Below are 14,812 nucleotides of genomic sequence, written 5' to 3'. Positions count from 1 at the left end.
ACTCTGTGTCAGGATTCCTGTCTGCTCCTCTGTTTTGTCCCCAATCACCTCTCCTCATGTTTTCTGTCTTTCCTCTGTCTTTCCCCTGTCTATGTGTTATTGTGTCCCCATGTGTTCTGTGTCCTCCTCTCCCGCCTCCTGTCAGCTCCCATGACCACGCCCCTCACCAGTCTCAGCAGCTGCTACCACTCTCCCCAATCACCACCTGCAGGTGGCTGATTCCACTGATCACCTCACCAGACTATATCTGCCCTGCCCCTGCAGTCATCGGGTGTCGGTCCATACTGCGAGTTCCTGCTAGTCACCCCGTCCGTCACCCCGTCCGTCTGTTCCTGTGGTTGTAGCTGCTCCGGCTCCGGCTCCTGTCCCTACTCTCATTCTGCAACCCGGTCAGTGCTCTCAGTAAGCGCTGCTGGACAACACTCCTGTCAGCTGTCCTGTCCACTGTCCTGCCAGCTGGTCTGTCAGCTTCGCCTCCTCGGTGCGAGTCGGTTGAGTTGCCCTCCCAACTCGGGAAGAAATAAACTCTGTCCCACCAGCGGTCCTACCAGCGGTCCTACCAGCGGTCCTGTCCACTGTCCTACCAGCTGTCCTGCCAGCTTTGCCTCCCCGGTGCGAGTCGGTTGAGATGCCCTCCCGACTCGGGAGGAAATAGACTATAGGTACCACTTGTGTTTCAATAAAGACTGTGTTTTGAACTGATACCCGAGTCTGTGTACCTGCGTTTGGGTCCTGTTACATCTCACATCATAACACTCTGCCCCCGTCTACTTTATTTAATTATTTGTGTCTTTGGCCTTTCACTTCAGTTTCCATTTGAGTTATAGTTAAATAAATGATTATCTGAGAGTGAAAGAGAAGGTGTGATTTATTGTAAAGGAGGAACAATAGAGGTACAGAGGAGGGCTGAATAGCAGTAATGTTAATCAAAGTCCAGTCTGGGGTTCAAATAGAGGTGTTTTTGTCAGTATTAAAACGTCTTCTTTATGGCATAAGAAAAATAGTTTGGGCCCCAATTTTGCATTGACACTTTATTATTTATGTATCGTAACCTCATCCACATTATCTGCTTTTCATGCCATAGCGCCAGCAAGTATGTTTTAAGGCTCCATCCGTCCGTCAGTACAGTTGTACATCAACCCCGTTCTCATGAATGCCTTGAAGGAATTTCTTCAAATTTGCGAGAAACATTCACTTTGACTGTAGTGTTAAGGCTCAGTCCCTTCCGGAGGCTCTTGTAACACATGTACAGGTTCAAACCGCTTATGGGTGGGTCAGCCACTCAGTTGGCAAACATAACAGATGAACAATAGGGGACGTGTCATAGGGTGCAGTTCCTCTAATACTGAAACAATATCCATATATCTTTATTGACCAATCAAAACTGATAAGTAAATGGAAACAGTTAGCCTCCCACACACACAGACACATGATGCTGTCACATACATTTGTGCAGTTCTGATAGGGTGGCACCAAGTGAGCGGCAGAAGTTCCACATTCACTTTACTTTCTGTCACATTCAGACAGCATTAACGAGACCAGCGGCTACAACGTAAACCAAAGAGCTACTCAGAAAAGTACATTACAAATCAGCAAGGATAGACTAGACAAGCTGGTGAAGAAGTGGGAGATATCCTCTTTAAACCTGACTGAAAAACTATCCAGAACCACAACTGACCTCAGTACTACAGTCAGCATGGACGTCGGGACACACATTGTTCGGATACTGGAGGTGATCTTCACCTGTATCTCCTTCTGCCTGGTGGCGTCAGTGGGCCACACCACCGACACCTTTTGGACGTGGTGCATGTTCACCTGGTGCTTCTGCTTCTGCGTCACCCTCCTCATACTCGTCCTGGAATTCTTCAGTCTCGGCACGAAGCTTCCCATTTCCTGGGATGACTTCACTACGGCCTTTGCCATGTTGGCTACCCTGATGGTGTGTACCTTTGTTTTTTGTTTTTTGTAAATACTCTGATGTTATTTGTCTATTTCTGTGGGTATTGCTGCAGGCTGTAAGTACATTAGTGACTGAACATTACTGCCGCAGAGAAAATTCAAATCTAGTTTTTGATGCGGAAACTAATTGTAGAAAATTAAAAACATGAAGTAGGATATGTTTTAAGCGAATAAAGCATGTGAGCTGTATTCATGAACACATGACACTGATTATACTTCTATATTATTGAAATTGTAAGAGGGTTTTATTAGGTTTGTGGGAGTTTTTTTCTTTTATAGCTGTATCAAAAATCTGTGATGTGTTAAATTAACTTCCATCCTAAAGAAAGGATGTTTTCACGCTCGCTTTTGATCTTTCTGTCATACAGATGCTGACAGCCTCCATCATCTATCCTGTGTATTTCACTCGCTCCGGCAACAGCAGACAGATTGCCGCCTCTGTCATTTCCTGTCTGGCCTTCGTTCTATACGCCGTTGAGGTCGGGCTGACCCGGGCCAAACCTGGGGAGGTCAGTGGATTTCTTTCCACAGTGCCAGGCCTCCTCAAGGTTCTGGAGGCCTTTGTGGCCTGTATCATCTTCATCTGTTTGGACGAGAACCAGTACAACCACTTCCCAGGGCTCCAGTGGTGCGTCGCTGTCTACTCCATTTGCTTCATTTTTGCCCTCTTGGTCATCACTTCTACCATCTGCCGCCTGCTGTTGCTCTTCCCTTCATCATTTGACAAAGTCTTGACATTCTGCAATGTGCTGGCAGTGTTGATGTACATCACAGCTGTGGTCATCTGGCCACTTTACAGCTTCAAGAACAATCCCAAACCAAGCTACTGTGGAAGCTCAGTTTACTGTCCATGGAATAAGCTAGTTGTTATCACCTTCTTGACCTGTTTCAACCTCGTTGCTTACATTGTGGACACGGTTTATTCCTTTAGGTTGATCTTTTTTTGACAGCAGAACATAGGTTACAAAAACTGCCTCAGCACTGAACTCAGGAGTATTTTTAGAACACTTTTTGCATCAAAGCTGTTTTCATGATTCTTGTAGATTTGATCTGAATGAGAGAAGCTTCTTTCTGTTGTTTATTTTGCTTTCCTTGAGACTGTGAAACTGACTGTTTCTAATTTCTAACATATGTTCAGAGCTGTAGTCACAATTTATTCTGTTTCTCTTTTTACATTAAGTTCCTATTACTACACCATTGATACAACCTATGACTGACTCAGTCGCAGTTGCAAACTAATCTAGAGCTGACTCTTTCTGATCTTACTGTGTGAAATAAGAATAAACTGTAAAGGTGTGAGAGGTGTGTGCATGCTTACATCGTCACATCATTATTATTTGGTTGTTTCTGCACCTCAGTAAGTTGCAATCATGTCTGAAGGAATGGATCTTATAGCGTTAATATGTTTAATCATTAAATACTATGTCCTTCTTAAAGAATGCTTACAAAGGTATGTCAAAATGTGCACACACTAAAACAAACAGCAGCTTTGAGCTCACAACTCCATCCCCATTATTCTATAAAAACAGTGATTATCCACTGCATATGCACGTTTTAAAACCATTCCTCACAGAGCTAGAACTATTAGTCAAGAAGTGGGAGGGGCCACGATAGATTTATATTACTGCTTTCAACTTTCGAGAAATCCTGTTTTGTCCTTCTTTTTGCCAGACAGTTGTAAATACATGGACATAAAAAACAAATCAACAGATGAATTTATAGTAGAAGTTGTAATTCTAGCTTTAAGTAACATTGACTTCATTATTATTGAAAAAGATTTAAGGTTTTAAACAAACTTCTGTCACAAAACGTACAATATACATGTATTGATTCAAGAAAAGAAGAGTAATGTGGTTTAGATATTTATATGTTTAGCCTTTTATATTTAAAGCAAGTACTCATTCAAGATTAACACCAGTTTTCTTATCTTGTGAATATCAGTAATAACTAATAATAATGAGCACATTTAGGTGTCACATAACCTTTGCTCTCTCATGCATTTGACAAAGTCATAGTCTACTCCGCAGAGTGGAAACACAAGAGAGAAAAATTAAAAGAAAGAAGCAAAAAAAAGACACATTGGGTGGAGAGGAAGCGACTATAAAGACAAATATTTGCAAAAATCTTGCAGTGATTTCAGAATAGTACTATCGCAGCGTTTGTTTGTTTTTAAATGTTCTTTTTTAAAATAATATAAAGATATTTTTTTCTTTTGGCTACTTGAAATGTAAATATTGATAAAACGAAATATGATCACAATGCTTCAGTAAATACACTGAAACACTTTACTATGGTTTCTTAGGTTTTCTTTAAAGACAGATTTATTAGATATGGATGCTAAACAACATCATTTAGTCCTAATTATTCCATAAAAATGCCCTCCAAACTCTCCCTTTTATCCACCCAGAAACAGCACCTGAAGTAAACAAATAAACAGGATTAGAGCAATTTTCCTTGGGATATGACCTCCACTCCCTCACTGTGTCATACGCTACTTTCTGAGCTGGGTTTGTGCCGAGGACCAGAGTCCAGTGTACGCCGCAAAAGTGAAAAAGAAAATCCTTTAATCAATAAGCAGCTGTAACATATGGAATTGGATTTGTTGAAAGGTGTCATCTTTCTTTTTTCTTATGTAAGAAAGTATGACATTGATTACTTCTTGTCTTTTTTTTTAGTCGGTTGGTAACTTAAAAGGACGTTATTCAAATGTCACATGTAATCCTGCAGCCATTGTGCTGCCTGGTACACCAATCTGCGTGAGTGAACCAGGGTCGAACAGAGGAACTGAAGCGTGGAAACTCTGCTCTTCTTCTCATCTCAGTCTGTCAGAAAGACAGTTACATTTAGGTAAACAGACTATGTACTGTGTGTTAGACGTAACAGGAAATTGCAAACGGCAGAGGCTGCTTTGATTTGAATTACACCTTTAACAGCCGGAAAAAAGCAACACAAACGTAACTAAACTTAATACAGATTGTCAAACAAGGCACATCTGTGTTATGAGTGGCTACCTGCTCAGTTACAAACACTTTTTACCCTCATTAGAGTGTCTTTGTCTTCATTGTCACATTCAAACTCAACCACCAACTTCATGTTTGTGGTTAACTTTGCACTACAATTTAACACATTCCATTACAACTAATAAAAGAAATGAATAAAAACTAAGATAGATCAGTGCTACTTCATTCATTGATAACTTCTGCAAAAGACTTGTGTCAGATGAAGAGAGAAAACGTGAAGTGGTATCCAGACTGTTGTTTTGGACAAATACGTGACCTTTTAGCACATCTCTTCTTGATAGATGTCTGTTTAACATGGCCTGTAAAGTGAATATAGCTGCTCTTACCATGTGGTTTGCTAAACCACACTGTAATTATGAACAAAGTGCATTTCCTTGAAGACATGTGGTTGGCTGTTACTTGAAAAACAAGTTTTGGGCAAATACGTGACCTTTTAGCACATCTCTTCTTGATAGATGTCTGTTTAACATGGCCTGTAAAGTGAATATAGCTGCTCTTACCATGTGGTTTGCTAAATCACACTGTAATTATGAACAAAGTGCAATTCCTTGAAGTCATGTGGTTGGCTGTTACTGTTACTTGAAAAACAAGAAAGTGAAAGCAGATGGTTAAACTATAAAAAGGCGTTTGCATTATTTATTTGCATTGGCACTCTGTTCACAGGTAAGGGATTTTTCAGATTCAAATTCAACCTCTTTCTGATAATGTGAAAAATTAAATGATCTCTACTAATTATCCTCTGATTTTGGTTACTTGTATGATGCTATTATTATGATTATTATTATTCCATTCTCAATTTAAATGTTGCCCAGATGTAGTGTTAAAAATACAAACAAATGAACCAAAGGTTTTTTTTTCAAATTCAACTGTTCTGAATGTTTCAGCTGCTTTATTTATTCAATTTGTCTGACTTTTTTTTTAATTATGTTTATACTCATACTTGTGTGTAGTACTTATACTAAACACACTTTTAGAAAATATCTACTGTAATTCAATAACTATGTTTAGCTTGACTAGTTAATGACCCTCAAAATGAAAAATAGCTTGACCATTATTTATATTTAAGGAGCTTTGATATAACATTGACATGAATGTTGAACTGAACTAAGATCTTGATGATTTCTATTATGTCTTATCACCTTCATATTTTTTGCCACAAAACATTTAATTTTTTTAATTCTCGTTATATATTTACTGTCTATATCAATAAAATTTTCACTCTCTTATGGAATTTTATTTTTTTGTTCTATTTTGAAAATAACAAAACATTCATTATTTTTACCACTAGGATGATCAATTCATGTTAACATCTGATTTTAGGCCATCACTAAATTCCCTCTTCAGGTATTTTTCTGTAAGTTAATGCCCCCTTTCTTTGAACTTTTTCATTTCACAGATATGGGAGGCGGTAAGTCATGATTACATTCTCAACTTCTTTTAAAAGGTTCTCATGGTTATTGTTCACATTTTACTAATGATAACATTGAATTTTCCCTTTAGCATTGTTTAGTCAGCCATGGAGGCCTTTGCCAGCGTGAGTATTGTCATATAATCCTATATCAGTAATCATTTGAATAGTGTGATTATGGTGTAAATAAAGTTTAAATATACAGACACCAATAAGGGACCATCAAACCCTTTTTTTTTTCATCTTTTTTCATTTATCTTACTTCTTTATGTTTGTAAAATAATGGACACTTTTAGCATATTTATCCACATTCAGGAAATATTGGTAGAATGACATGTGTCCAAAGTGCCTTCATATCTTCTCTCTCCTCTCACTAAGTACCGGAAATACTGATGTTATTGTCTCTTCTTTGCTGGGCGTTCCAGAAAGTGCAGATGTCTGATAAGAAGGGCCAGAGTGATCTTGGCTGTCTGTATACCATGGTGGAAAATCCTCAGAAATAAATGAAATTAAAAAAAAAATGTAATCTGAATGCCACACACCAGACATAGATATTTTTGAAGAGTCAAAGACTGACAGCCCAATTGAAGATTTTTTTTGACACAACAGTGTGAGAAACATAAAGTCATTGTGGTGCAGCTGTGTTCTGTTATGTTAGCGGATTGTTGTATGTTACAACAGAACATCGATAACAGTTTTGTGAAATCAATAATAAAATACAGTATTTTAGAATAATTTTTTTTTTCTAGGAACTACCAGGAAAATCTTAAATTTGTGGAAAATTACCAGCCTCAAAACAAAGATGTCAAACATCTCAGGATTCTGCTTCATGGACCAGTTGGTGCTGGCAAGTCCAGTTTCATCAATTCTGTTAACAGCATATTTCAAGACAGAATTACTGGCCAAGCTTTGGCAGATGCTATCTCTGGGACCAGCTTTACCAAGGCGATATGTACACCTGTTGATTTTGGTGATTACAAAAAAATGTCATCCATAGATCCATATGTACCTGTAAAGATACAACATCAATGCAACAAAACTGATTACACATGTAATTTCTACTTAATTCTAATAAATTCTAATGCTGTACGTAACTGTGCCTTCGACTTCACAGTACACTACTTACAAAATCAAAACAAAGTCGGGGAACTTTTGTTCTTTGGTTTTCAACGACATCATGGGCTTTGAGCAAAAGATTGACGATGGAGTTCGTGTGGAAGACATCGTACAGGTCCTGAAGGGACATGTGCAAGAAGGTTACAAGGTGGAACCATTTGAACTCATAATCTTTTACTTCTGGCTGCGCTACAGTGCAGACGTGTTTTCTTCAGCTCCCTGCTTGCTCTCAGCTTTAGCTGTGCTTTGTGCTTTTTCTACAATCTGCTAGTTTTCTGGCAGATCTCACTCGAACGTTCACTCCACCACTGGAACTCTCCCTGCACAACAGTTATGAGCTATTGCTTCAGAAAGAAGTGTGCGATAACACCAAGTATGTGGAAACTGGTAATTACACTACCAGCAATAAGGCTAATCAAAGCAAGAGAAACAGCCCCAAAATCACTGTTGGATCGAGAGCCAGAAAAGACACAGCCAGAGTCACACAGGAACCAAGCACTATTTTGATCGGGGACACCATAACCAAGCATGTTAAAATGGCAAAGACTGAAAATCTGCACTTGGATAGCACAGATGCTGTTGATATTGACAGATCTGATGCTCTTAAACCTGAGCGCAGCCTTCGATATGATTGACCGTGATATCCTGATCAATCGTCTTGGGGAGTCGGTTGGTCTGTCCGACAGTGTCTTAAACTGGTTCAAAACATACATCAGAGGGAAGAAATTTTATGTCAGCATTGGAGCTCACGTGTTAGAGAAAAATGACAACTGCTGTGGGGTTCAACCGGGAAGCTGCCTCAGTCCTTCACTTTTCTCACTTTACATGCTGCCACTGGGGAACATCATTAGAGAGAACAGTTTGTTTTCATAGTTATGCAGATGACACACAACTGTACATCGCTGCTGACAGTGTCGAAAACGTCTTTTTTCCACCTTAGAAACATCGCCACGGTGTGTCCGTTTATAAATCAGACAGATGCCGAAAAGTTAATTCATGCCTTCCTTTCTAGCCGACTGGACTACTGTAATGCACTTTTTTACTGGTCTACCAAAGAAACAACAGATAGACTTCAGCTCATCCAAAACTCTGCAGCTCGAGTATTAACCAGAACCAAGAGAAGAGAACACATCAATCCAGTTCTGGCTGCTCTGCACTGGCTGCCTGTAAGACACAGGATTGACTTTAAGGTCCTCCTCCTCACATACAAAGCTCTAAATGCGCTCGGACCAAGTTACATCTCTAACTCTCTGGTGAACTATGAGCCTTCAAGAACACTGAGATCATCTGCTGCTGGTTTATTGGAGGTTCCCAGCAACAGCCGAAAGAAAATTCAGCTTTTGTCAGCTACGCTCCAAAGCTGTGGAACAAAGTACATGTAGATATCAAGGAAGCTAGCTCAGTTAATACTTTTAAAAGAAAGCTCAAAACATATCTCTTTACATTAGCCTTTAACTAACTACTTTTGAAGCTCTCTTGCACTTGCCTGCACTTGAACTACTGTGTCTTTTAAAATGGATATTACTTATTTTATATTTTAACTCTATTTGTTTAATTTTATGCATTTTATCTGTTCTTCCACATTTCATCTGTTCTCATGCATTTGATCTGTTCTTATACATTTCATTCCTTTTCATTATTTTTAAATGTTCCTTTATATTTTTTTAATGCAAATACTGCATATAATTATTATGCTGTAAAGCACTTTGAACTGCATTTGCTGTATGAAAGGTGCTTTACAAATTATTATTATTATTATTATTTAAGTTGTGTTTTTATGTTTTGCATTTAACTAACTTTAAATGCAGTTCATTGCTCTGAAATATCTAAATGTCATTGTTTAATGGATCTCTTAAATGGTTAATATCTTGTTTTAAATTGTTTTCTAGTTCCCTCAATCACACCCAGTGACACAGAATGATCCTGGCTACAACTCAACTCCCACTCTGGATGACAGGGTCCACGTTCTTATCTCTGTTTTTCCAGCAAATACAATATCTATAATAAGTGACGAGGTTGTGAAGAAGTTGAGAGATGTCAGACTAGTAGCCAGTGAAATGGGTAAGAGTGGATGTCACAAAAGTTATTATTTTATATGGATTAATGGTACTATACTGGGTTTTATAATTGAACTGCCTTCCTTCTCCCCAAAAAACAAATGTGTAAAATACTGATTGATTTCTGTGTCAACAGGAATTCCCCAGCTGGCTATTATCACCAAAGTTGATGAAGTCTGTACTGAGGTGAAAGGAAATGTAAAGAACATCTATAAGAGCAAGTATCTGAAGGATCAGGTAAGTTTCTGGTGTTCATTTTATTTCAGATGTATTTTTAGATCTTGATAACTTGGAATAAATTGCACATTGGTCACCACTGTGCAGCAAATGAAACTAATAACAGAAATGCTCTTAATTCAAAACTTAGGTTGACGAAGTCCAGACGTTGCTGGGCATTCCACCGAACTGCATCTTCCTTGTGAAGAACTATCATTCAGAGATGGAAACAGATGACAACATTAATGCTCCAATACTGTTCGCACTGAGACAGATGATTCACTTGGGAGAAGACTTCCTCAACAACCAGTAGATCTAATGTACTGCTGAGGCACAGCTTGCATAATTAAGGCAGAATAGAAATAGCTTGCTTGGTAAAAATATTCAATGATGTGCATCGCACATTTTTTTATTTTTCATTTTCAAGCATGTTATGCATATAATAGTCATTCAATCATGCAAGACTTCCTTTTATGTTTCTTATTTGAGTTCAAAACTTGGTTGAAATGTTTGTTTTTGGCTGTTATTTTTCGTATGAAACCATGACTTGTTAAACAATGCATTATGAATTATATCCTTCATCAAAGCAAGCGGTGTTTACGCTCATTGGAGTGAATGGTAAAAACCTGAGTGTCTTTATGTCACAATCAAGTCACATTTAACTCAAGCAACGACTTCATATTTGTGGTTACCTTTACTACAATTTCAATAAAAAAAAAAACCATCAACAACACAGAGTGCTTCATTCCTTCTTTGATAACCTCTGTGAAAGATGTGCCAGATAGAAAGAAAGAAAGTTAGTTGTGTTAGATGTTGTTTTGGACAATTATGTTGTGTTTCACCACATCTCTTCCAGTTACAGAGATATTTACAGCCCTTCCCAAGATGGTTTTACATTTTTCTTTCACCTTATTATCCATTTGGGTCACCATGAAGGTAGAAAGTTTATGATCAGAGATTCTCCTCTTTGACAAGATTAATGTTTGACATGTCTACACAAGATTGTCAGGCGCAGATCAGCATTCACATTTATAATGCACTTACAGTAGCACAATTTTTGCAATAAAGAAGTGCGCTTCTTTTTAAATGAATGTTGGTGTATTGATTTTAGGTCATTGATGAGTCACAATGTTTTCTTGTTTTTAGGTAAACGTTGCTAAGGTCCTGTAGTTAATCCTGAGAAGACTCTTATTTGTTTTGATTGCATTTTGAATTTTAGGGGTAACCATTTTGCTGAGCTGGTACAGGAAACTGTCTGAAGAGTTCTGAAAAAGTGAATTCAGTGAGAGATGTGTGTTACTACAGTAAAACCACTAAATGAAGTAGAATGACACGTGCCTCATATATATTTGTATTTATGTCTTAAAGCATTCCTTTGAAGCTGATTAAAATAGTCTGAACACTCAATATAATAGTCCTCTTATTCACTTTGGGGCTGAGTGACTTTCTTTTCCCGTATGTGTTCAACTGCTTGGTTTTCACATCTCTGTATTCTATCTTTAAGCAAAGTGTTTTTGTTTAATATAATATTTTATATTCTCCACAGAAGCTATGGAGAAAGATAATTGCTTTTGCAAAATGCTGTACGCGTAGACAGTGTATGTCTGTCTAATGTCTTATTTATTTGTTTTTTATTTACAGTTTTCATGACTGATTTTATCATCCATCAGAGAATGGGCAGAATACCTTTGGATAAGAGTGTCAATATAAAATAAATGCACAATAAAGTATACATATATAATATTTAGCCATAAATTAGCCATATATTTAAGCCAGTCAAGTTAAAATAAAAATCAATTATAAAATCGATTTACTGTCACTAAACAAATGTGAATCTCTCTACAGTCCTCTATTTCTTTGCAAGCTGATTTATTTATTTTCCTCGAATTAAAATTATTATACAAAATGAGCACAAAAGTGTCACTGCAAATAATGTTACGTTAGTAGCACGATGTGACGTCATCACGTCATCTGGTCAACAACTCAGCTGTTGGATGGTGGCTTCATGAGAGTCGGAAATATTGCAATTATGACGCTGCTTGGATAAAAAAGAAGAGTGTGGAGCATAAAATTCTGTCACCTGATGGGAACTGATGTCATTCCCATGCACCGGAAAATATATTTATAAATTCAATAAAATACGACATAAAACTGTTCATTTCGGTTGTTTTCTGTATGTGTTAAGAACAAAAATAGCCTATGTTATATGCCAACAAAATACTTTTGGGAATGGCGTTTATCTTTTTTTCATCCCCACAATATCTTTGTGGACTTTTTCGTACTCAACTTTGCTGTGTGCTTTCGGTTTGGTCAAACGTGATGTTGGGGAGTGCAAATTTTGAAGGTGCACTTGAACGCAGCACGGAACAAGTGAGGAAAAAATAGGAAGAAATCCACGTCGCCCGTCTTGCATCGTAATAGTACATCCGTGCTCTGTTCTCAATGTCTCCGTTTGTTTAAAGAGAGGCTGCTTTCAGTTCGGGGGACAACGGTGTTCATAGTGGCGGGGTAACGCGGGGAAAAAAAAAAAAAAGCCACATTGGTCCCCGTTTGCTGAAAGGGAGAGGACTAAAAAAAAAAAAAAATGGAGCTGGAAGACGGAGTTGTGTACCAGGACGACCCGGGGACATCAGCGATGATGTCTGAGCGGGTGTCGGGCCTGGCCAACTCCATCTACCGCGAGTTCGAGAGGCTCATCGGGAAATACGACGAGGACGTGGTGAAGGAGCTGATGCCGCTGGTCGTGGCCGTGCTGGAGAACCTGGATTCGGTGTTCGCGGAGAACCAGGATCACGAAGTTGAGCTGGAGCTGCTGAAGGAGGACAACGAGCAGCTCATCACCCAGTACGAGCGGGAGAAGGCGCTGAGGAAACACGCAGAGGAGGTGAGTTGAATGGAGCTGGTGAAGGGAAGAAAAAGAAAAAAAAAAAAAAACTACTCAGCATCCTTTTTGTGGGGAGGAATGAAGGCTGCCTCAGGTGCCTGCTCCTCCCAGCATCCCCGAGCGATGACTTAACCTCCACACGTGGCCTGGCTGCATCCACGGTGTTCATAGGGGATGTAAACAAGGCGGTGTCACGGCTAACGTCAGACTGAAATGGCCCTCTGTTTGCCGTATGAACAAAAGAGTAAAATGTAACAAGCAAAACTACCACATCCCAATCAAATACGCCCGTGATCGATCAGCTTTCATCAGATAGTGGAGTCACGTCGGAGTCCTGTGAGACACTGACCGAAGACACAGCAGGTGAAGTGACTCAGCGTTTTGGACCATTACTGTGACACCAGTGCACAGTATACACAAGAAGACAGAGGTTGTAAAACATCAGCTGAAAGTAGCACATGTCACAAAACATCTCTCAGCAGCTTTATGCAAACTATTGCAGATCGTGATCCTATATAGGCTACCGACATGCTGCACTGCCAGCAGGTCATCATATCCACCATTCACCCCTGTGCAAAGCTAGTTTGACCCTTCATGATGTTCCCGAGACAGGGAAGAAGTTCATTTGTGCAGCAGAAACGTGAAAAATGCAAGTGAAATTCTGCTCAATTGAAGTCAACAACAAACATATCAAGTAAAAGTAACTTCTAGATTTCGAACACTTATTTAAATAAAACTTGAGAGGACCACAAGGTCCAAAATATTGAAAACATTACAAAGACCCTGAGGTCGCAAATTTAAAGTCAGTATCTCTCACTTAAAGAGGTATTACAATAATTGAGTGGTTTGCTTCCACAAAGTTGGGGGATTTCTGGGAGACAAAAACTAATTTGATGAAGCAAGGGGAGCACATAGGCTTTCAATTATTTCATTTACTGGTTATTCCGTCAATTGTTTTCTCGATTAATTGATTAGTCGTTTTGACTTTAATATGTCAGAAAATATTGAACAACGTTGACGAGTGTTTCTCTAAATCCCAAGTCGTATGACATAAAATGGCACTTTATTTTCACATGGGACTGAAGAAACCAGAAATGTATTAACAGTTGAGAGGAGGGAATCACAGAATTTCTTCCTTTTAAAAATAAATGGCTCAAAACGATCGATTATCTAAGTAGTTGGAAATCATTTTTCTGTCCACCAACTAATTGATTATTTGACTCGTCATTGCAGGGCTGGATGCAGCAGGGGATTTGAGTTTTGAGTCCTTGGTTAAAGCACCCTACTTTTCCTGTAATGCTTATCGAATAGCATTTTTTTTGTTATGCACCTTCAAATTATAATGCCGCCTTTCTGTTATTATGTAAAGCCCAGCTGAGATAACGCTGATGACATCAACTGGGATTTGTTTTTTGTTTTTTTTCCTGCAGATCCGCACACTGCCGGTATACAAATTATCACGAGGTAAAGGTCGTAACCTCATGGGTTTACTTTGTAGCTAAAGCTGAAAACTCCTCACTTGATCAGACCTATAAAGTCAACAGAAGTGAAACCTCACTGTGTGTGTGTGTGTGTGTGTGTGTGTGTGTGGCTGTGTTAAAGATCCTGTGTTTTTGTTTTGTAAAATTCCTAAGGTTTGTGTGGTGAATATGTCCCCGGCATTTGTATGAGGGGTGAAGTGATGTGACCCGGACCCTCTGTCCCAGCATGCCTCTGCGGCCCGGGGCACACGAGCCCAGTATGGACCCTCTGTTCAGGCTGTGATGCTGAAGCGGGCTGACAGCGGACACAAGTGCTCTGACACATGCACGCTGACAACATTACTGTACCCTGCACTGTTAAGATAACGCATTATGTCAAATATAAATACACATGCAGCTGTGATTGTCCTGGGAAAGAGTCTTTGTCCACGCCCTGGAGGAGGAGTGGGAGGAGGGAAGGAAGGAAGGAGGGAGGGGGGGTGTACACGCCCAGTCTGTTGGAGAGGCACGCTGTTACTTCCAGGTCATGTGATCCTTTGTCAGAAGCCTTCACCTTCCATTCTCGCTTCTTTTTTTCCTGTTTTTTTTTTTTGGTCACCGGTCTGACCCCCACATCTTTACCGTGAGCAATCAAGGGTGTCACATTTCTAGTTTGGGAGGCTGCTTCAAGA

At 39.2% G+C, this 14,812-nt stretch overlaps 3 protein-coding genes across 10 annotated transcripts in view; all 3 read left to right on the top strand.

Annotated features, from left to right (window-relative positions):
* Positions 1-145: 145 nt before the first annotated feature.
* Positions 146-2,906, top strand: LOC138634133 (myeloid-associated differentiation marker homolog; the record flags this gene model as incomplete). The annotated part of the gene is made up of 3 exons (XM_069720786.1): positions 146-211; positions 1,524-1,939; positions 2,328-2,906. Coding segments are annotated over 3 exons (1,061 nt in total), but the record flags the coding sequence as incomplete, so codon positions are not given.
* A 2,539-nt stretch (positions 2,907-5,445) lies between these two features.
* LOC138634146 (interferon-induced protein 44-like) lies at positions 5,446-10,724 on the top strand. Its single transcript, XM_069720814.1, has 8 exons — positions 5,446-5,642; positions 6,376-6,387; positions 6,480-6,513; positions 7,137-7,335; positions 7,502-7,651; positions 9,393-9,564; positions 9,697-9,797; positions 9,928-10,724. Exons 2-8 carry the CDS (start codon positions 6,378-6,380, stop codon positions 10,087-10,089), a joined length of 828 nt encoding a protein of 275 aa, XP_069576915.1. The 5' UTR covers positions 5,446-5,642; positions 6,376-6,377; the 3' UTR covers positions 10,090-10,724.
* Positions 10,725-12,126: 1,402 nt separating this feature from the next.
* spag9a (sperm associated antigen 9a) overlaps positions 12,127-14,812 on the top strand; it is a 75,402-nt gene continuing 72,716 nt past the window's right edge. For all 8 annotated transcript variants that reach the window (XM_069720812.1, XM_069720808.1, XM_069720807.1 and 5 more), the window contains exon 1: positions 12,127-12,660. In XM_069720812.1, coding sequence (XP_069576913.1) covers positions 12,361-12,660 — 300 coding nt within the window. In that variant the 5' untranslated portion in view covers positions 12,127-12,360. The remainder of the gene's footprint in view (positions 12,661-14,812) is intronic.

This window comes from Brachyistius frenatus, unplaced genomic scaffold (genome assembly GCF_029030835.1).
Source record: "Brachyistius frenatus isolate BFR_SWC_R1_liver_20210118 unplaced genomic scaffold, ASM2903083v1 Contig_251, whole genome shotgun sequence".
NCBI classification, from domain to species: Eukaryota; Metazoa; Chordata; class Actinopteri; family Embiotocidae; genus Brachyistius; species Brachyistius frenatus.
The sequence above is the reverse complement of the archived record's forward strand: the minus strand, read 5'-3'. Positions and strand labels throughout refer to the sequence as shown.

Excerpts from the sequence above, each read along its gene's own strand:
- LOC138634146 (XM_069720814.1), top strand. Across the intron at positions 9,565-9,696 it reads ACTAGTAGCCAGTGAAATGG|GAATTCCCCAGCTGGCTATT; the intron begins GTAAGAGTGGAT and ends CTGTGTCAACAG. Across the intron at positions 9,798-9,927 it reads GCAAGTATCTGAAGGATCAG|GTTGACGAAGTCCAGACGTT; the intron begins GTAAGTTTCTGG and ends TTCAAAACTTAG.